This window comes from Ambystoma mexicanum, chromosome 8 (genome assembly GCF_040938575.1).
Source record: "Ambystoma mexicanum isolate Mex_15411 chromosome 8, UKY_AmexF1_1, whole genome shotgun sequence".
NCBI classification, from domain to species: Eukaryota; Metazoa; Chordata; class Amphibia; order Caudata; family Ambystomatidae; genus Ambystoma; species Ambystoma mexicanum.
In genome coordinates this window covers 387,385,730-387,408,597 of record NC_090929.1, presented here as the reverse complement: position 1 = coordinate 387,408,597, position 22,868 = coordinate 387,385,730, and the positions used below count along the sequence as shown (strand labels likewise).

The window sequence follows — 22,868 nt, the reverse complement described above, 5'->3', positions numbered from 1 at the left end:
TCTCGTGGGTCTCCTTCTAGGAGTCGGTCTCGCCACTCCTCGGCCTCTTCGGGGCATTCTCGGAAGCGCCGACAGCGGTCGTCTTCCAGGTCCTCTTCTGAGGACTCTGCCCGGCACGTCGCTTACCCCACCAGCCGTGCGACGCCAGAGGAATGGGCTTCCTTCGGAAAGAAAATGCTGGCGATTCTCAAGTCGCAGGGTACTAAACCGTCCACGCCCCCGAGTGGGGTCGGCCGTGAGAGGTCGAGAGACACCGCTCGCAAGAGTGGTCGGCACGAGTCACGGGAGAGGTCCCGTTCGGACAAGGTCCCGGTCCTCGACGCGTTCGAGACCGTGTGCACCTGTGATGTCTTCGAGGAAGACATCGACGCCTGAGGCGTTGAGGGCGTCGACGGGCTTTCTCGAGGCTCCGGCTCTGAGGAAGTCGTCGAAGCCGTTGACGCTCAGGTCGTCGAAGGACACGCTCGGAGCTCCGGCTTCGAGGACTGTGTCGACGCCGTCGATGCTGGCGGTGCTGCATCTGACGTCGACGCCGATTTACTCGACGCCGATCCTCTCAGCGCCGATGCCTGTTCTCTCGACGCTGGTGCCGATTCACTCGACGCCCTCGACGCCTTTCGAGGCCGGGGTGTCGGAGGTAACCCGTGGCACGGGGGAACCCCCTAGAAAGGCTCTGGTTAAGAGCAAGCACTCTCGGGTGCCTTCTTTTCACCACCCGGAATATATTTCGGAGGTGGATGAGGATTCTGATGGCCTGGTTCCTAGTCAGGTTCCAGATGAGATGGTCTCGGGCCATAGCCAATTTGACGATTTGAGGCAGTCACTGCATGATGCCAGTGGACTGGACACCTCTCCGGAGGTGGAGTTTTGTAGGCCTGAGCCTGGCTCTCATGCCGATTCCTCGTACCGGCGCCTTATGGCTAGGGTCTCAGAGTACTTGGGATGGTCTGCTCCCCCAGAGGAGTTTGTGCAGGATGATCTCACGGACATCCTTGATGTTGGTCCCCCAACTGACCCGTTACTGCCGTTTCATATGGCTCTACAGAGAAGGGTGGCAGCGGCTTGGACTGCTCCGGAGAGTCTCCTGGCAGTGGGCAGGTCCTTGTCGCGAAAATACCGTCCAGCCAGTAGCGACCCCTGCTACTTGACCAGGCACCCCACTCCGGAGAGTTTGGTGGTGCAGGCGGCCACGGCCCCGGCAAAGCAGGCGTCGTACCCTACAATACCTCCTGATAGGGACGACAAACGTTTTGATGGCTGGGCGAAGAAAGTGTTTTCTTCGGGTGGTATGGCGCTTCAGGCGGCCAACTCCATATGTGCCTTGTCTCGTTTCGCACACACTCTGTGGAACTGTGTTGCGTTAGCGGCTGAACATATTCCCGAAGGGGACAAACGGGATGGTTTCCTTGCTATGGTCCAGGATGGTAAGGATGCCATGTGTGAGTCCGTTCAGTCGGGTTTGGACATGCCTAAATGCGTCAGCAGGTCCATGGCGGCGAGCACCGTGATACGCAGTTTTGCGTGGTTGCGGAAGTCGGGGTTTGCTCCTGATGTGCAGTCCCGGCTCCTCAACATGCCCTTTGACGGTGAACACCTTTTTGGCAGCAAGGCTGACAAGAGCCTTGAGAGGTTGCAGACCTCCAAAGCTGCAGCAAAGTCGTTGGGCGCTGCAGTTCGCCAACCTCCGCCTTTTCGTCCTAGGGGACAGCAATGGAGGGGTGGTTCCTTTCGCTATTACTCGTCCTTCAGTAAAGCGAGGGGAGCTAGCAGTCAAAGAGGCCAACGCAGGGGTACCAGAGGTGGACGACAGGGTACCCGTGGTGCCAAGGCCGCTCGGGCAGTTGCCTCTTTACCCTCAGGTAACGCTGCAGCAGCTACCACTCAGTCATGAGGCCATGTCCCATGGTTCGCCGGTTGGGGGGGGGGAAGGCTGGCACAGCATCTTGTAGAGTGGTGTGCCATTACTTCAGATGTGTGGGTTCTGGAGATCATAACCCACGGCTACTGTCTTCCCTTTCGGCAGAGGCCTCACGACAATCCACCAGGGAACCTCTCTTTGAAGAGTCCGGATCCGCTCCTTGCGCAGGAAATGCAAGCCCTGCTGGAGAAAAGCACCATAAAACTGGTGCCTGTAGCAGAGAGGAACAAGGGATGGTATTCCCCTTATTTTTTGATTTCGAAGAAAGACGGGGGATTGAGACCCATCATGGACTTGCGCGGTTTGAACAAACTCCTCAGGAAGGACAAGTTCAAGATGGTTACTCTCTCTCAAGTCCTCCAGGCCCTTCAGCTTCAGGACTGGTTGGTGTCTCTCGACCTCAAGGATGCTTACTTCCATGTGCCGATCCATCCCAAGCACAAGAAACCTGAGGTTTGCGGTTGACGACTCGCACTTTCAGTTTCGGGTCCTGCCGTTCGGATTGACCTCCGCCCCAAGGGTTTTCACCAAGCTCATGGTGGTGGTGGCAGCGCATCTCAGGCAAGGGGGGATTCACGTCTACCCCTACCTGGACGATTGGTTGATCAGGGGGAGCTCTCCCGAGCAAGTCCTGGATCATCTGTCCATCACCTGCCACTCCCTTCACAGGTTGGGCTTCTCCCTCAATTTAAAGAAGTCCCATTTGACGCCAACACAGCGGCTCCAGTACATCGGAGCAGTGCTCGACACTTCCCTGGGGCAGTGTTTTCCTCCCCAGGTGAGGGCTCTTCACATTCAGCAGATGGAACACAAGTTTCAGCATACCCAGACGCTCCCAGCGTTCGAGTTCTTGAGGTTGCTCGGCCTCATGGCATCCTGCATTCTTCTGGTGCCAGAGGCTCGCCTGCGGATGAGATCTTTGCAGTGGGCACTCAAGATGCAATGGTCGCAGTCCTCCGGCAGGATGTCGGACCCGGTTCAGGTGCCGCCCTCGGTTGCCCAGGACCTTCTGTGGTGGGCTGTTGAAGGCAACTTGATGAAGGGGACTCCGTTTTGGCTTCCCTGGCCAGAGGTGACGATCGTGACGGATGCATCCCTCACGGAATGGGGAGCTCATGCCAACGAGCTGACAATCAGCGGTCGTTGGTCTCCGTCGGAGTCCAGACTCCATATCAATCTGTTGGAGCTGAGGGCCGTCAGGCTAGCCCTGAAGGCTTTTCTGCCGACTGTGCGAGGAAAGAATGTCCTGATCCTGACGGACAACACAGTGGCCATGCACTACCTCAACAAAAAGGGGGGGGGGACAGGGTCACTTCCTCTGTGCAGGGAGGCGATGCAGCTCGAGTTCTGGGCCATCCAGCAGGAAGTTTCGATCTTGCAGTTCATCTGGCCGGAGACGAAAACGTGATGGCGGACGCTCTGAGCAGGCAGAGCACGATCTCTCACGAGTGGGAGTTGGCTCAGGAGATTCTCCTGGAGATCTTCGCCCTTTGGGGGACCCCTCAAGTGGATCTCTTCGCCTCCAGTGTCAACCGGAAGTGCGAGAGGTTCTGCTCGCGGGAATTTCCTCCAAAAGGAGCCTTAGGAGACGCATTCGTGGTGGAGTGGTCATTTCCACTCCTGTACGCGTTTCCTCCAGTCCCCGTCATCCCACAAGTGCTGCGGAGGTTACGGAAGTTCGGTTCCCGGATGATCCTCATTGCTCCGGCGTGGGCTCGGAGAACGTGGTACCCGGACCTTCTCGACTTGTCCATCTGTCCTCCACGTCGTCTTCCCTACCGAGACAATCTGCTCTCACGGGAGGGGGGGGTCAGGTTCTCCATCCAGAGGTCAGATCCCTCAACCTTCACGCTTGGCTTCTGAAAGGTTGAGGTATAAGGATTGGGACCTCCCTGAAGACGTGATGGAGGTGTTGCTCTCGGCCCGACGGCCAGCAACAAAGTCTCTGTACCATTGCCGTTGGCGTAAGTTCTGCGACTGGTGCAGAGTTCAGAATGTGGATCCTTTTGCATGTGACATCCCCATGGTTCTGTCCTTTTTACTTTCTTTGGCCCACAGGGGCTTGCAAGTGGGTACCATTAAAGGTTACCTGGTGGCGCTGTCCATCTTTAAGCGCTCGTCTGAAGAGTGTTCCTACTTTAAAATCCCTTTAATTTCACAGTTTCTGGAAGGGCTCACTAATGTGTTCCCTCCGTCACCTTTCCTGGTGCCCAGTTGGGATTTAAACCTTGTTCTTAAGTTTCTTATGGGTGCTCCGTTTGAGCCTTTACATTCTTGCCCTTTGAGACTGTTAACTCTGAAAACTGTGTTTTTAGTTGCGGTTACTTCCGCTCGCAGAGTGAGTGAGTTACAGGCACTTTCAGTTAAGCCACCCTTCACTGTATTTCACAAGGACAGGGTTGTCCTTAAAGTTCATCCTTCTTTTCTTCCGAAGGTGGTTTTGGAATTTCATTTGAGCCAGAAGGTTGTTCTTCCGGCGTTCTATCCTCCTCCACATCCTGGTAAGGAAGAGGAGAGGCTCCATAGGCTTGATCCTAGGAGAGCTTTAAGCTTTTATGTTTCACGCATGTCCCGGGTCAGAGTGGACGATCAACTCTTTTATTGGTTACGCTGGAAAGCGTTTGGGACGAGCTGTGACGAAACAGACTTTGTCTCGCTGGATTATTTTGGCCATTTCGGAGTGTTACCGGCTTGCGGGCCCATTCTACCAGGGGTATGGCTGCATCCACTGCCCTGCAGAGGGGTGTTCCTATTCGCAACATCTGTGATGCAGCCACCTGGGCTTCAGTACATACATTTGTACGTCACTATTCCCTCGATTCCATCCGAGGACAGGATCTGGCCTTTGGCAAGGCGGTCCTTTGCTCTGCTATTTGATTGGCAATTCTAAATTTTGATTCTAAATTCTTTCCCTCCTCCTTGCTCTGGTACTGCTTTGGGAGTCTGTCATAGATATGGAATACGTCGGAGGACCCAATCCCCTCGAAGAACAAGTTACTTTCTTACCTGGTAACGTTCTTTCGATGGGATGGTCCGACGACGTATTCCATATCGCTCCCTCCCTACCTTCCCCGCTGCAGAATTTCTTTTGTGATTGCAGCTTACGTTCCGCAAGGCTTTGTGTCTGACTGGCAGTAGACTAATGTCACACGTTCTGGGGGAAAAAACTACAACTGAGGCTACGGGCGTCGTGCGTCCTACTTATCGCATCGGATGACGTTGGACGTCGGAGGAGGTCCTCGATGACGGCGCATCGACGTCATCGACGCAGGACGCAGACGCCGAAAAAAGTTTCTGAAGCAGCACAGCTGTGGTGATTACCTGTCATAGATATGGAATACGTCGTCGGACCATCCCATCGAAAGAACGTTACCAGGTAAGAAAGTAACTTGTTCTTCTATTGACCTAATTATTGACCTAATTTGCTCTTCTAATTGCCCTGCCACGTTTTGCAAATAGTAATCCAAAGTCCCCTCTCCCCCTTGCCGACTTGTGTTTACCACTAACCTAGTTCCTTAGAAAAATGTTAATACTTAGGCCAAATGAGCTGGGCAACAGTTGGGGACGGGTAGAGTGGGGGGTGGGAAGGGAGTTGGGAGGGTTTGCAGTGGTATTAGTTATGGAACGTGCTACTGCGCATGGTTCAGAAGACAAGGGAGGACAGAGGCGGGACAGGGTATGGATGAGAGATGGGAGACCTTAAGATAGCAACTTGGAATGTCAGGGGGCTCAATAGTTACTTGAAGAGGAATAAGATCATGATGTATCTAAGGAGGCAGAGAATAGATATCGCCCTGTTACAAGAAACTTGCCTCACAAAAGAAAAACAGGATGTGATAAGGAAGAAATAGAAGGGGACCACCATAGGGGCACCATATTCTGCATACGCCCGAGGCTTGATTACTTGGATAGCACCACATGTCCCCTTTCAGTTATTACAGTCCACTGTGGAGTCAGATGGGAGGATAGTGATGATACGGGGATTGATAGAAAATAGAGAGTTGTGTATCATTAATACATATGCCCTGAACTAAGATACTGTGGCCTATTTCAAGACCTTATATAGTAAAGTTAGCCTCGTACCTTGGGGGTGCAGTGATATGGGGAGGTAACTTTAATTGCACACTGGACCCCAGGGTGGACAGATCAGACAGGAAGTTAGACAAACCTACCCCTGCAGCCAAAACCTTGAGGACCCTTTTGGGAGACTTTCATTTAGAAGAAATATGGAGGCTACACCATTCACATGAGACATTATTCTCATTACTCGGCCCCACAAAACTTGTACACACGGCTAGACTATATGTTTGCCACTCCGGAGCTGACAGGGGAGCTAGTGCGGTTGGAATGCAAAGCGAGGGTCCTCTCAGACCACTCGCCACTGATCTTAAAACAGCAATACTCGCCTCCTAGAGCTAGGATCCCAACGTGGCAGCTTAGAGCCGAAGCGTTGAAAGACAGTGTTCAGGTGGGGCCTGGGAAAGGAAATTGTAGAATACTTAGAAAATAACACTGGAAGCTTTGAATCGGCTGGCACTCTATGGGAGGCATTTAAGGTGGTGAGGGGAGTAGCTATATCTAAATCCAAAGGGTTGCAAAGAGTTCATAATGCAGGATTTGCAAAAGGCAAAGGCGAAATTAGAGGCAATTATGTGTAGAGGAGATAACTCCCCTGAGGATACTGAAACCATAAACCAATTACAGCAAGTGTGTAGAGGGCACTGGGAGAGATTATGCAACTTAAATTACAAGAAATACATAGGCAGCATGCAGGCGGGGACAAACCAGGGAGGTTGCTAGCACGGTTGTACAAAAATGAGACACCCAGACCAACGATCAGAGCAATAAAAGGGGAAGATGGACAAATACTTGATACCCAAGAGGGCGCGAACAGTGGGTTCCGTGAGTTCTAACAACAATTGTATGGAGACGTTGAAGAGGGTGAATGGAGCGAGATGATGGAAACATTAGAGGATATTGGCTTACCTAAACTGGGTACTGATGAGAGAGAGAACCTAGATGCCCCAATCACATTGGAGGAACTAGAAGCAGTGATTAAGCTATTACCTACTAGTAAGGCCCTGGGGACGGACGGACTCCCCAGTGAGTTCTACAAAACGTATAAGATGGAAGTGCTCCCCCCGCTACTGGCAATGTTGAATGAATCGCTAGAAATAGGGATACTGCCGGAATCCGTGAGAGAGGCAACTATTATTCTGCTTCTTAAAACTAACAAGCCGAGCATGGACTGCGGGTCGTATAGACCGCTATCCATGCTGAACCAGGACAGCAAGATACTCATGGCTGTGTTGGCAAATAGACTGAGACAGATTATTAACAAACTTATACATCCTGACCAGACCGGATATGTTCTGCACAGAAGCGTATCCGACAATCTCAGAAGACTCCACCGTGTCATAGACCAAACAGAAGGGGACTCGCAGGGAGTTGCAATAGTTTCATTAGATGCAGTGAAAGCCTTCGATTCTGTCAAATGGCCTTGGCTGATGGCAGCCCTAAAAGAATATGGAATAGGGCCCGGGTTCCTGAAGTGGGTGAAACTACTGAACAGTACGCCATTATCCAGAGTCAAGATGGGAGCAATCATTTCAGAGAGGTGGCAACTCAGTAGGGGTACCAGACAGGGATGCCCTTGGTCCCCGATGCTGTTTATCCTCGCACTAGAACCCTTAGCGATATATCTGAGGCAACAATATGAGGAGATGGGGATCTACACAAAAGGAGGGCCACATTTAATATCAATGGGCCTCATTACAAGTCAGCCAGTCCGGAAAGAACAGTGGTGGTAAATCCGCCACCACCGGTCTTTCCGGACCGGCTGATTAAGAGTCCTGCAGGCGGGAGGTGTCACTCCCGCCAGGTCTGACCTGGCGGGTTTAACACCACCTGCCTGCAGGCGGACATGGAAAAACCGGCACCATTACAGCATGGTGCCGGTGTTTCCACTTCCCCATTCCCATGGAGTCCTATAGGACTCCATGGGAATGGGGATTAACAGAATTCCGCCTCCGGAATTACCGGGTCACCGGGGTTGTAATGGCCCAGTGATTCTGGCAATCACGGAGGCGGAATGGTAATACGAGTCCGGCGGTAACCGACCGGAATTTCTGGCACGGTTACTGCCAGACTTGTAATGAGGCCCAATGTATGCCAATGATATGCTGTTATACTTGAGGTATCCGGAGGAAAACCTGACATATATCTTGGAAGTAATAGAGTGATTTGCATTGCTCTCTGGCATTACAGTTAACCCTAAGCAGTCTTGTATATTCCCCTTGGGGAGATATAAATGGATTCCGCGAGAAAACGTACCAGTATTACAAGTACCTTGGGAGACTAGAACCTTTAGATACCTGGGGATTGATATCTATCACACGGTAGAGGCTGAATATAAACATAACACAGAGAAGGCAGTGGCAAGCATTGAGAATAACATGAGATTCTGGGCTAAGCTCCCTTTGGCCATGGTAGGGAGGGTGGCACTGTTGAAGATGGTAGTATTGCCGAAGTTGCTAGACTTTTTTGGGAATATACCATACATGATACCCAAGTGATTCTTTGTTGAAACTTCAGAGCATATGTAGAGGGTTAATATGGCACAATACCAGGAATAGAATAGCCCTGTGGAAACTGCAGAACATGTATGATAAAGGGGGCTTACAATTGCCCAACTTTGAGGTCGATTATCTGGCCAGCCAATTACAATATGTGGCTAAGTGGTTAACGGAAGACTCAACATCGGAGTCCAGACTGTTGAGGTCTGAACGTGTTCCGTTCTTTTTGAAAGAATGGATATGGCTGCCAAAACCAGAGCTAAAAGGGTGCACGAGAATGTTAGAACTGGGATGGAAGCTGTGGCGTAAGGCTTGGCAGACCATGGAGAACCCGACCCTGTGTTCTCCGCAAGTGCCGCTAGTGGCATTGACCGGAGTGGACGAACAACTGAGGAAGATGATTCGTACGCATTGGGAACCGGTGGGTATTGCAACGATGGGAGATGTAGGGCAAGATGGGAAGGTAATGGAATTTAACGTACTTGTAAAAGAAACTGCTCTACACTTAGGGCAGTATATTACTTGCATCAGATTGGTACGGTGGGTGAAAGAGACATGATCCGAAATAGTGCTGGAAGATCAACCCGACACGGCCATAGAAACAATTTATGATATCTCAGAGGGAGGGGCACGAGGTCTCTCGAATCTATGAACCAGGGTGGGAAAGGAGTTGACCCAGTTGAGACGGGACTGGGAAGAGCAAGCCGGGGAACCCATGAATGATGGGTTGTGGGAGAGGGTTCAGAGATAACATAAAAAAGTGTCTAGGAATGCGAGGCTGCAACACATCCAGCTATATGTTACCCATAGAGCGTACATGACCCCCCCTGAGGATTTCTCGATTCAAGAACGCAAAAATACAAACATGTCCCAAATGTGGGGAAGTGAACGCAGGGATGATGCATGTGTTCTGGGAATGCCCGGAAATTGGAAAATTCTGGGGAGAAGTAGCCCACCACTTAACCGAGAAAGGGTGTCACGCTAGATGTGGAATCTGTGTGGGCATGCATGGTAGGGGTTTTTTCTAGACCGCGCAAACTGAAACACGTGAGTGAACTCAAGGACTTGGCCTATATACTTGCCAAGCGCAGAATTGACATGGGTTGGAAAGCAAACAATGGGCCAAAGGTAGAGGTTTGGTGGCATGATCTCCAGAAATGGGCAGCAGTGGAAACGGCGGTGTGGAATGAAGCGGCCAATGGGGGGGGTGGGGGTGAGGAAGCGGAAACACTGATGGCCTGGAGACACTTAGTGGCCACACTGTCTGGGTCCACCCAGGCCTGCCTAAGTGAACATGATTCCTCCAGGAATACAGAGGGGGAGGTACCCCCAGAGGAAACAACGACAGAGGGCGAAGTGTAGGAGGCTCGAGTTAGGGGGGAGGTAATGGGGAGGCAGTAGACATCTTACGATACTGTATATGATGCTTGAAGTTATGCGACATGCAATGCTGGGTTTGTTTTTTGTTGATTGGTTGTTGTAAAAGTTAATAAAAATTGTTTAAAAAAAATACTTAGGCCAGATGACTGCCTGCCTGCCGCCACAGTCCTCTAAACACTCTGGAACTAGGAATGAGTAAATGCTGTTTAACGACTACTGGGTGGGTATCAGCACATAGGGCGACGGTACCTTTTTTACCATAAAAATCTTCTTTCCCTTTAAAGTTAGAGGCGCGTGGGGCACGGCCCTGGGAGCATGCGCTCGCCTGACTCTGCCCACCTGTGCCACTCCTCAGTCCCCTTTTCTGCTTCGATGGGAACGGTCCGAATTCACGAGCACTCCTGGATTTGGCTTCGGCCATGTAATACCACGCGCTCTTTCCTGGACATTCTTCTCTTGGTCATTTTCTTTTCAATTAGGTTCTTGGTCCTCCAGCGCATGTCGACTTCAGCAGGTGTGCAGCCTGCGAGGGGCTCTTCCCTACATCAGACCCCCATGCCCTTTGCCTCCCCTGCCTTGGCCTCAACCAAAACTGGGAAGGTTGTTCAGTGTGCGACGCACTGACTCCACGTGCACTGATGACCAGGCTAGCTAGGTGGAGGGAGCTCTTCCAGAAGTCACCTGCGGAGGACCTAAAGGACTTCGTCAAACATTGTTCGAGGCTGAAGGAAAGGCCTCTATTCAGCATCGCACCCCGTAAGGGCGACTCCTTCCCAAGGAAGCGCCCGAACAGGAGGGACCAGTTGGGTTCTAGCACCAGCACACGTACCAAGGCTAGTACAGCTACCGGCCTCACGGCCGAGAGGTCTCCGGATCCTTCCGGGTTCAGTGCTGAGGGACCGCAAGTTTCTTTTGCCAGGGTTACTCCCGAGGGGCACCGCCCTAGTACCGTCATCATGTGATGACGGTGCCTTCACGCAGCACTAACGGCAGACCCCCCCCCGTCCCCGCCCCACTCCCCCCTACCTTATCCTATACCCTTAACCCACTCACATCTATGTTTTTATATGTACCTACTTACCTAACAAATTCGAAGAAAAACAAAGTGTGGTGATTTCTGAGAAGGTGAAATTGGATTAGGTGAAATCTACGGTATCGGGTTAAAGCTGCCATGACGTTAGAGTGGGTTTGGAAGGCTGTGGAGTTCAGGGGATTTGCTGAACCCAAAGTATTCTCTGGCGAAAAAATTGAGTCATCAAGGGATGATCAGGACGAGGCAGATAAATGTGCCTTAAAGGAAGAAGACGTGAGATCTTTCACATCCAACGGTGGTGGTGGAGATAAGTACGGATCGATGTTAGAGGATGATCTATACTCTATAGGTCTCACTTCAATCTTTGCTTCATCGTCTAATATGCCTGGAGGGGGGTCCCTTTTGTTCTTGTCATGGTTGACTTTTATGACGTGTCGCTTTATGGACAGGCACCTTGCCCAACAGTTCAGGTTTTGTAGATTTTGATTTAGAATCAAGTTTTTCTTTAATAAAAGCAATATCTCTGATCAGGTGGGCTGCTAGGGGGGGGGACAGACATCTGTTCTGGGTTTTGTATTATAGAAGAATGGTGAGAGGCCCTATAACATGGTTGTTATTTCTATTTTAGGCGAAGTCTGTAAAGAAGGTAGCAGTGTCTGCACCTGGGTGTGGATGAGCACCATTTTTAAGGTTCGGTCCAGCTTCTCTCTCAGCACCCCACAAGAAGATAGACTCTTGTCAACTCTAGAAAGTGCATCCTAGTCACATCCTGTATGTGCTGAGTCTAACACTTCCTTCTCAGTTAGGGAGCATAAATCACCCTCCAACATTTCTGCATCAGTTAAATCAAGGCTCCTAAACCTGGCAGCTCCTATATCTAAGACATTACCTATGAGTATCTATGGATCATTAGAAGCCCCCCACACTCAGTGCCTTGCTCTGAATGTTTTTGCCTTCTGTCGGCATCCTTTAGCTCTGTGTTTTGGGGCTCCAGAAGAGGCATCACAGTTAATTACTGACTGCAAATAAGCAGACATTTTATTTTTGAGTTGTCCTGATGCCAAACTTGGCGTCTTGCTCTGGGTGAACCAGAAAACAGCATTGAGTCATGAGTCATATTTGTGTTAGGACCAAACGGTACTACTTCAAAACACGTGAGTCAGTTTGATTAATTGATATAAAGCCATTTTAGCTAGAAACAGTATTAACAATTCACCGGCCTCCAGGGGTTCCACCACCCAAACAAACAGTGGCACACAACTTGGCAGAGCAGTCTAAGCCAATGAAAGCCAAGCGTAAACATATACAGAAATAGACAGAACAAACAAGAGTCAGGCCAGGCTCCAAAGATGTAACTATAAACTTTAGGCCCCTGAACTGTCAAGACAGGCTGGTTGGCAGGTAACCCTGCAAAGTGTTCTGATCTCCCAATCTGTTTAGGGGTGAGTTTGGGGGGCGGGGGCAACTGCAACAAAATGTACATCTAAGCGCAGTGCAGAAGGGTGTACTAGAGGAACTGGAAGAAGACAATTGCCTTAATAAGCCTGTACGGCCAATGTCTCCAACAACGAACATCCAATTGACTCACCCACTTTAAGCCCACCAGTGACAGACCCAAGCTTCTGCGCCACCTAAATGCGTCAGGGTGGACCCTGGATGAACGAAATGCGCCTCAGCAAGCCCTCAGGCCCCTCAGCGGGCCACAGGTCGGTCTCCACTAGCCACTTCACGTTAGAACCGTGCTGTATCACTCCATATCACTTTGATGGTACTACGTCTTCAAGCTCCAGAAAGCTAGAGGAAAGTACCTATAAGCGTCAAGCTGCATTGTTTCTCGCACGAACCAACAATGAGAGCGAGGATCAGCCGCTTCAGATGCAACACAATAACTATTATTTGAAGTTGATACAACCTACATTACCAAAGACGGTAGATGAAAGAGACAAGTGTGTTCCAAAGGCTTTTATAGGTTGTTGGTGGTTGCAGAGTGGCAAAGAGGCAACCCTTTGAAAAGGGATATTCAGGGTAAGAGTGCCTTGTCTACTTGAAGGTGCTGATGTACCCTAAAGTGAATCTTGTCGGAACCAAAACCTGTTTTGGGTCACAAAGTTCTGAAGATGTGGTAGTATCACAAAGTACTGAAGCTGAGGTGGTGCATTTGGTTGTCAGTAGATGCGGGACTCCAGTAGCATAAATGAAGTAGAATACAATGAGGCAAAGGAGAAGACCCTCACAATAAACTTGTAGAAGTTGAAGTGGCAGTGAAAGTAGAAGTGCTGTGAAGTCATCCTGACAAAGATACCTACGATGATGCCTAATCATGTAAAGAGAGACATACAAAGTGCTAACCCAGAACTGTGTTTCATTACCAATTACAGAAGTTGTATTTCTTTTGAACTGTGTCAATTCTTCTGGAATTACTGGAAGCGGTGGCAAAGCATTGTGGCACGGAATAACATTGATGCTATTTTGAGGAAAAGGAAAGTACATATTTTACCAAGAAGAAAAGCTTTTCTGTTGGTGGAAATTTGCTTAACACAACATTGCTGTGACATTGAAACATCAAGAACTGAATTGAGACTGTATTACCTACATAGATTTCCTTGTTAAAGGAGTTCACCCAGTTTACTAAGAGGTCATCAAGAAACTGTGAATATCATTGTTGATGTTATTTGAATTGCCGTAGATTGTCTTTGTGCATTTGATGTTTACGTGTGAGGGCCAGACATCCTGTGTTAGTGTTTCCATTTAGTTGTGATAGGGATGGAAATCCTTTTCGGAATAGGGGATAGTGAGGCGTTTAATAACATTCATAATTTAATAAAATTGCATATTTTTAACAATCATCCAAAAGTGGTCCGCTGACCTCTCACATTATCTTCTTTCTCTCTTGGATCCCAGGCCACTTAAATAATATCCTGTCGCAGCGAGAAAGGCCTGCCGGCACTGCTTTTGGAAATTGTTGCTTTTCTTATATAAACCTTAGGGGCTGCCAACCTTAGTTGGAGACAGTCTGTTCCTGGTGGTCTTTTGGCCCCTGACCTCTCCTGTGCAATCATTGGTCCAGATACCTCAAAACCAATATAAAAATATGCAGTTAATTCTACAATCCTGGTCCATAAACTAATTCCTGATGAAAATACCAACAACAATCAACATCATGTTTTTAAAACTCTTTGGGAGGCGACGGCATCAAAGTAAAATCCTGTAACATAGATGGTCCTCTTAAGCATGTGCTCTTTGAATTCGGAAAACTCCCTAACCATTGAGGGACAATGCTGTCACCAATACCATTGAGAAAATGCTGTTTCAACGGGTGAATTGTGTAAGTGATTATATTGTCAATGAAGAACAAATCGAAGAAAATAAGTTATTCACAACAAAAAATGCATTTTGCTGTTCATGGGCCTCATTAAGAGGTCGGCGGTAACCCCGAAACACTGTTTCTGGTGCCTGACTTCCCGGTGCCACCGGGACATTACAAGTCCTGTCAGCGCAGGAAGTCAGGCGTCGGATTTGGTAAGTCCCCATTCCCATGGAGTTCTACAGCACTGTTGCTAATGGTGCTGGTGCTTCCGTGACAACTCTGCCTACCGAGGCCGTTGCGCCCCGCAGGGTCAGACCTGCTGGGCGCGACGGCCCCTGCAGGCAGACTTGTAGTGTGGCAGCCCAGAAATAGGGGTGCTGGTAAGCTTACCGGCACCCTTAGTTCCGGGCTGCCACACTCGTAATGAGGCGCTATCTTTGCAAGCAGTAAATTAATTCAAGAAATGCAAGAACCTCTTACGTGTGTAAAATAAATAAATACTGAACACCATGCTATGGTCTATATCCTCTTCCCTTCAGCACCCGTACACCCCAAAAAAAAGCTATTTAGTAATCTACAAAGAGAAGACTGATTGTCTTTATCGTCCTCTTCCATGCTCTCCGCAGTATAAAATCCCTGAAATCATACACTAAAGTATCTGTTCAGAAACCCTTTTCTTACCACATCCTATCTCTCCACTCCTTTGCTATGGGTAGTCTGTGGCTGCCAGGCCTGGATGATCTTCTGAGAGATGGGGGCATACACAGAAATGCATTCCGACCAAATTGTTTCACAACTTATTTTATGGTAGAACTGGAGTATTCAACCGCTAACAATAGGAACAAAATATGCACTGGTTAGATGCTAAATGCCACTGCTCCGCAATAATACAATGAATCAAACTTGACAGATTTCCAATGTAGATTTTCTCCACTTCTAAATGATCACAAAGCTGAAACAGATTTGCTGATAGAGACGTTGCCATTAATCCCCCTCTGGTTCATGGGGTAAGAGGAAAGCAAGAAATGAAGGACCAGTAAGAGAAGCTGAAAATTATACAAATCCAGCAAATCAAAAAACGACCTTTAAACATGAAAACCTAGTTAACCAATTAGATGAAATCTATGTAACACACGTAAAATTAACAAAAATTGTATGTCCCATTTTCTCAGTATAGTTACTTCTGAACTCCTATTTTGAATTCCTACCTCAGCATTGATCACCCCTGCAGCTTTTCCCAGTTTAAAATAGCATTGCTGATAATATCTGCAAATGACTTGAAGGTGAGGCGTGCCTGCATTGGGTTTAAAGGATCTGCATTAGGGCTATTCAGACACCTCTCAAATCCCACCTGAAAGTACATGTATTTTTGTCTCATTTCGTGACACTGAAAATATTCACTTTCCACATTTTGGGTATAGGGTAGTCTGAAGAATAACAGTATAGAAGTTGCTACATCAGTGAGTTGCCACCACCTTGTTGCTCTCCATTGATTTCCATGTACCATCTCCTTGAGATCTAATCTTATTTTCTCCGTCCACGGACATGGAAGTTTAGAAATGGTGTGGTCGAAGCATGATGAATGCAAATCTTCTGGGGATGATGAAGACTGAGGTCGTTCCTTCTTACCTTTTAAGTTTTTTGATGAACTTATAGACTTAATTCACATACTGCTATTTAATGACTATCACAGTCCAGGGATGAAACTGGCAGATAATGAACTTGCTCTTCTTGTGCAGTTGTGTCCCTTCCTTTTGACTTACCTTTTTTTTCTTAATGAATTGCTGTTCTCTCTTTCTATAGCTGACATCGAGAACAATATTGCCTCTAATCAGTCCCGATCCTCTCCATCAGTTGTGGAAGAAAATTGGAAACCATCACTCCAAAGAAACTATACCAATAACAGTATGTACAGTTGTTAAGTTAATATATCATACATCTATGTATAAAGCCCTCTTCTCCGACCCCAGGAAAGTTATTTCCCACATTTCCATCATTCCTAATCACATTTGAAGTGCATGATTATTGGCATCTGCAGAGAATTTCCAGTTCATGGAGTAGAAAAATATTTCAAAAATATATTGGACTAATTGTCTTACTTGCAAGAACTTTTCCAACCATCACTGGGAAAACTGCAATTGTAAAGGACTTGCTCCTAGTTGCCATCCCCTCTACTGATGTCTTGTTTTTCATTGTACGAAAGGGGATCAGAGCACCTTTGCACAGGATTGGTCATGTCTCTCATGCATCCCGCTCCCTACCTTTCACCCTTAGGCTTCCTATGATTCTGGTCACTTCTCTCCTGTTGTCAGAAACCAATGGTGTTGGCAGAGTGCACACTTGCCTGCTGCATGGTTTAAAACTTTGTTATGCATCTTTTTCTGATTAGGAGCTTTTCTCCTCATGTCAGGTAATTTTGATCGTTAGCAGCTAGCTGATGATGCAGATCAACGTTTTTAGACTCACAAGTACTGCTTGGAGTGCCTGTACTTTTAACATTCATAGTTTTAGAAACAAACTAGTCTTTTTGTGGAAAACACCATCTGTGATAGTGCTATGGCATCCTTCTTGGGAAATCGAAGGCACAAACCTCTCTTCTCATAGATACTCTTCACAAGTTATCTATTCTTGCCATCTAAACTAGTAGTATTCAAACTGTTTTATGCTGAGCCCCCCATTGAGTAGAAACAGCTCCACAGTTTGAAGACCCCTGATCTAAACTCTTTTATTCAGAGATGGATTTGTTCAGTTATCAGGTGTCCCGTTCAAGCAAACATTCTACTAGAATGTTTTTTAGATCTTACACTTGTCTCGATTCTGACGTGCCCAGCCACAAAGGTGTAGTCCTATGGCTTCAAGCCTGTATTCCAGTATAGTTTGGCTGAATTACCCATAATATTTTATAACAAGGTCTGCCCTTAATTTTTCTGTTTTGTCTGAGATTGGGCCCTCCCGTGGAAATTAAATATGCTGGTATCTGGGATTGTCCAGATATGCTCCTTTTTCTCGGGTCCAGAAATTCACCAGAAGCACTGGCTGGGATTGCAGGAGTCTACTGCTCAATGTAGTTCATAGACTTTCCCTAAGCATCTGAGCTGTTTGTCCACAAAGGATAGTTTAGTGTTGAGAATGTGTTATGCTGTCTCAAAGGCTAAACCAGCATTGGGTTCCTCTGGTCTTTTTGAGGGTTGTATTCTCTCAGCTGTTTCCTCAAACCAGCGGCCGCTGCTGTTGTTTACTTGGGCCCAGCTCCTACTTTTCCTCAAGACCTTGAAAGCTTTTCGCTAGTTCATAGATTGTACATGTTTATGAATAAACCAGTTATGGACATCTTTACTTAGTTGGCTACCAAAATCTCAACCACCCGTATCGCCTCTGGTATTCAAGTATTATGTACAGCTTCTCCATTCATACACGTAAGACCCACACTAATTTAGGAATCTGAGAGGTTGGGTTCTTCTTCAGCAGAACCATTTAATTAATCATGAGAAGACAGTAGTCCCCTTCTCAATGATTATTTCAAATATTATCTTGGTTAGAGGAGGACATAAAGTGGTGGTCAAAGAGAGTTATGTTTTTGAGATCTGGGGTTTCCATCCCTTTATTTTCTGAGAGAGCTTTGTGTCTGAAAAGATCTTGCCTAAGAACCTAGGTAATCTTGCTCATATTCTCCCACACAAAGCCACCCTGAGATCTTCGATTTATATACTTTTTACTTTTTGCACTTGTACCATATGACATGCAACAAGGGACCTTAGATTGTATAAAGCAAGACTGCAAGAAATATAGGACAATGTTTGAATGGTGGCTGCCAAAAGATTGTAGAATCCACACTGAACTACTGTGGTGCTAAAATGGTAGACTGCAAGTATAGCATGCTAGAAAAGGATACCACAAGTGCACAGCAGTGCCAGTACTGACTAGCTAGGACAAAAACACATCTTAATTGATGCTTAAACTAATCATTTTAATACCAGAATATTTTCCTGCACCATAGGCAATGCCAGATACATGTAATTATTTCTTACACGTTTCATTAATCAGTTTATTACAAACATTTAATACATTAATTTCATCCTCCATTATCACATGAACTCACTTGTTTAAAACACTACAAGTTCAGTAACAAAAGCCACACTTTCCTTCAACAGTACATTTTAAAACCCCATAAAGTTCCTTCACATTTATTCCATCCACAAGATTATCTTTTAGATTAGTGTGTTTTTGTTTTCATTTAATTTTATGTTGTTTCCTTGGTAGAGAGGAAACTGATACCTTGCAGAAATCTTGTTCGGGCAAACGTCATCCTAAAATGTTCACCCCCACATAATTATTACCACAATGTTTCTTCCTTCATTAATAGGCATTCCGATCTGAGTTTGCATAAATATGTATTACTCCATTCCTTTAATCTTAGACATCCCATGATTAACTGTTTCAGTGATTCGCCTGATTTCTTTTCTTTATAACCTTTACACCCATTGTCGTACCTCCCTGCATTCCTATATCTCAATATTTCCTGGGTGGGAAATAAGTTCATGCCAAAGCGAATGAGCTGATCTAGATGATGTCTACACTGAAACATTTCCATGTATTTTGGCAGCCTGTTCAAATGTTAACATCCTCCCTTAAATGTGTAAACAAAATATACTTATTCTTTTTCTCCTACATTTCTCTCCAATCATCTGCCCATAATACTATTTTTAAAGATTCTGGGTTAGCTTTCAATTGTTCTTCTGTCACTCCTCATTTATTAAAGATATTCTCATATGCGTTACACTACAATCTTAATGTTCCATCCTTTCCTCTACATCCCTTCAAGATTTCAAATTGAATTTTGCTATCTTTGCAGATTATTTTCCTGGAAAGTGATTATGTTAACCATACCCCTCTCGCATACAGTGACACCAGCCCTAGCTACAGTGACACCAGCCCTAGCTCATACCTAATAACTGCTATCAGAACACAATTTGGCAATCTTAACACTTGCACCAGAAAATTCCCTCTAGTGATTCCCACATCTCCCAGGGTATGCCCAGCGACGCCTCTGCTCCGTAATAAACTATTTGGGCCGCTTTTTGCTTATAAAAAGGTTTTAACAGAACCATGGAGAATCTTCCAAATTTAGTGTGGGCTTTTTGTCTTAGTTTTAAGCTCCCTGATTCACATAGTGTCATTTCCACAGTCGTTCATATTAATTCCTCAAGTACTTTAATGACTCTGGCGGGCGGATAATAGCTTCTCCTAGTGTCCATCTCAATGATAGTTTCCTCTTTACCCAATGCAGTTTAAAGACTAAGATCTCTGTCTTTGCCGCATTTATTTTTAGGCCGTTTTGATCTATATACTCTTTCATCATTACTAATTTCCGTGGAAATTGGTGAAAAAGTGCTAGATTCTTTCATTGTCTCTTTCAAATCAGAGACAAATAAACTAAATAGTGGCGGTGCAAGTCGGCATCGGGTGGCATTGTCCCCGGAGGATAGCTCAAGGGCAACATGCTCGCCTTGGAAGCAAGATGACACGGAACAACACAGGTTCGATCCCCTGGTCCGCGCTTAGAAACCTCTGGGTATTAAGCACGTTTTAAATAACCTATCGTATCATATCCCCGTTTTAGGCCTCATACTGTACCAATTTCTTGTGTCGTGGCCTCTGACTGGCTTAGTCTCATCTGGATTGATGTATTTGCATATAATGCTTCCATAGCTCGTATTAGGCCATTTGGGCACCCCCATTTTGCTAACTTGCTCCATAGTAATTCCCAATTTACTCCATCAAAGGCCTGCTCTAGATGAATAAATGTGAGGTAGAATTTCTTCCCCTCCCGCAGGGCCCTTGCTTTTAATAAATTAATCAGAAATAAATTCAGAGCGAAATCTACACCGTTGGTGAATCCTGCCTGTCTTTCGTCTATGCGTCCTGCTTTTATTGCCAAGGCATGTACTCTTCGTAATAATACAGCTGCAAAGATTTTTCCCAGCACATCCAACAAGCGATTGGCCGATAGTTTCTTGCCTCGAGTCTGTTTCCCTTCTTAAAAATAGGCAACACCACTGCCTTTTTCCAAGAAGGGGGGATCGTCTTGGTTTTTACCACCTCTGTAAATAGCTCCATTGCAAAATCAGCCACTCTTTGGGGGGTGTTTTAAGCATAGCATTTGTTAATCCGTCCAGGCCCAGGGCCCGAGAAGTACTGGCCTTTCCACTCAGCTAAACCAGCTCTTCCTTTTCAAATGTTGTATCCCCATCAGAGGTGTCTACACCAATTCTTTCCCCTCCTTCTGGTTTATGAAATAACTCTCCAAAGTGTTTAACCCACTTAGCTTCTGATACATGATTGATTTGGGTTGACTGTTGGTTTTGGTCATCATCGTTTATTAACTTCCACAATTCTCTAGTATTACTTGATGCAATGTACATGTATCTTGCCATCTTGCAATCAGTGGCGTATTTAGGCTTTCTGCTGCCCTAGGCCCAACTAAGTGTTTGCACCCCCCACAACTTTATTTCACCTCTGCCAAATTCTGCACCTTCACCACATTCTGCCGCTTCAGCAGTCTTTGTGTGCCTTGGCCAGACTACACCAGTTCACTACAATCTTGTCCCATTTTGGCTCCATAACATAAGGACCTTTTTAAGGCTTACAGGATTACAACATTATTACAAAATTATTGTTCCACTCTAATTGAAGCCTGTTATCTTTTATGTTATGTTGGTTAAAGAGTGTATTCTGGTCTCTGCTACTCAAAATTTGGAGAAGGCAGTTTGTTCTTCAGAGGAGTGCACTATAGGTACTTGTTAAGGCCAACTACCTAGTTTTGGTTATGTCAGAGAACAATCTTTCACAGAAAGCCATCAGAACATACTGTCAGCCAACTGGAAACAAAAGTGAAGGAGGATTGGAACGAGGAATTTTGGTTTTGGTTTTTTTTCAAACGTGTTTTTATTAGAGTTTCTCATAACATACTAACCAAAACATCCCCAATATCCCCTCTCCTCCCCTCTGACCCTCTCTGGAAGCTGTAGCTAAGCTTGTTTCTGTGTTTCAGTCTCTGTCCCTGTGGCCTCTTGAGAATCCTTATTTTGTGCGGGCACCATTGCTGCATGTAGTTTTTCCTGTAGATACGTAAAGGCCGTGCCCCAGTCCGATTGTAATTTTTGGCGTTCCCCTTGGATATTGTATGTGATTCTTTCCATTGCAATGTGTGTCCACACTCTCTGTAGCCATTCTTATATTGTCAGTGGGGATTTCTGTTTCCATTTTTGGGCTAACGCCAGCCATGACGCTATTAAGAGTCCCATGAAGTTCCGTCTTTGCATTTTTGACATTAGTTTCTCTCAGGGGTCCCATAGGCCACACATCCACACCTCTTCCCTCAGTCCCCCTGTTCCCTTGAACATCTCCTGCATTTGAATTTTGACTTACCCCCAGAACTGCTGATTTGCATGGCAGTCCCACCAGATTTGTCTCCAATCCCCCATCCCCCGCAATCCCTCCAGCATTTGTGCCATTGCACTAGGACCTTCGTCCACATTTCCCTAGTCTGGATTGCTCTCGAGAGTTTGGGTACCGCCTCCCATGTGTGTTCCCAGTGCGCTCTCGGGAGAACGCATTTTAGTGTCTTCTATCATCTTTGTATATATATTTCTGAGGCTTGTGGAATCTGCTTAGATCACATGCTGTGCATAGGCCGACATCTAGTGGAAGCTGCGGAGTATTACAGTTTGTTTTTCGAAATTCGAAAATTGGCGTCGACACAGGGCGTGCCAGTAATACTATCCCTAGTGTGACTTCCACTGTACCCAAGATCCCTCACGCGTCTAGGATCCTCAGATTGCTTTTTTCCGCCATACTGGTCGGAAGCATTTTGCAGAGTCCCCTGGCCTTAGCCATACTTTTGCTACAATTTAAAATAATAATCTATTGACATCCTTTCCCACCCCAACGTCGAACTTCGACACTCGACGCCGGCTGGAGAAGAAATCGACCATCGGCTGCTGCACGACGGATTTGGGCCTCGGAAGGCCGCTGGCCTCGGCCCTGCAAGTAGGGAGAGCGGGGGGTGGTACATACTCTACACTCTTGGTATATAGGTACACCTTATACATTTCCTACACTTAACTGCCCGCTGCCTCAAGGTGCGTATGGAGGGTACCCCTTTTCAATTCTGCCCCAAGTGCAATCGCAAATACCCTTGGGTCGACAGGCATGCCACGTGCAATCTCTGCTTGCCGAGGGACCACCCCGAAGCGAACTGCAGAGCGTGTAGTAGGTTTAAACCTAAGACACTTAAGGACCGTTCGACGAAGCGTTGGGCCCACCACGCCAGGCAGGCGGCCATGGCAGCGGAGGGCGCCTTCAGCGATGGCAGCGACGCCGTACTTTCGGACGGCGAGGGCATTACGGCGTTGAAAGACAGCCGAGCGCAGGTCCCCGACCTCGGAAGGTCGTCCGGCAGGGCGGCTATGAGGAAGACCCCCGGCAACACAAGCGCTTCACATACTACACACACTAAACACACTAAGTCCAACCGAGACTCGAACACGTCGAGTTCTCGGAAAGAGGCACAGACAGAACAGTCCGATTCGGTGTCCTCTGGGCGCTCTCGATCAAGATCGCCGCATGACTCCAGGCAATCATCCACTCTTGCCA

At 47.0% G+C, this 22,868-nt stretch overlaps 1 protein-coding gene across 6 annotated transcripts in view; it reads left to right on the top strand.

The window, feature by feature from the left end:
* The window catches only part of ZNF618 (zinc finger protein 618), a 2,057,359-nt gene that overhangs the window by 2,017,020 nt on the left and 17,471 nt on the right, over positions 1-22,868 (top strand). For 5 of the 6 annotated variants that reach the window (XM_069609870.1, XM_069609868.1, XM_069609871.1 and 2 more), the window contains one exon: positions 16,017-16,118. The exons of the other annotated variant lie outside the window; for it this stretch is intronic. In XM_069609870.1, the coding sequence (XP_069465971.1) occupies positions 16,017-16,118 (102 nt within the window). The remainder of the gene's footprint in view (positions 1-16,016; positions 16,119-22,868) is intronic. 6 annotated transcript variants of the gene reach the window in all.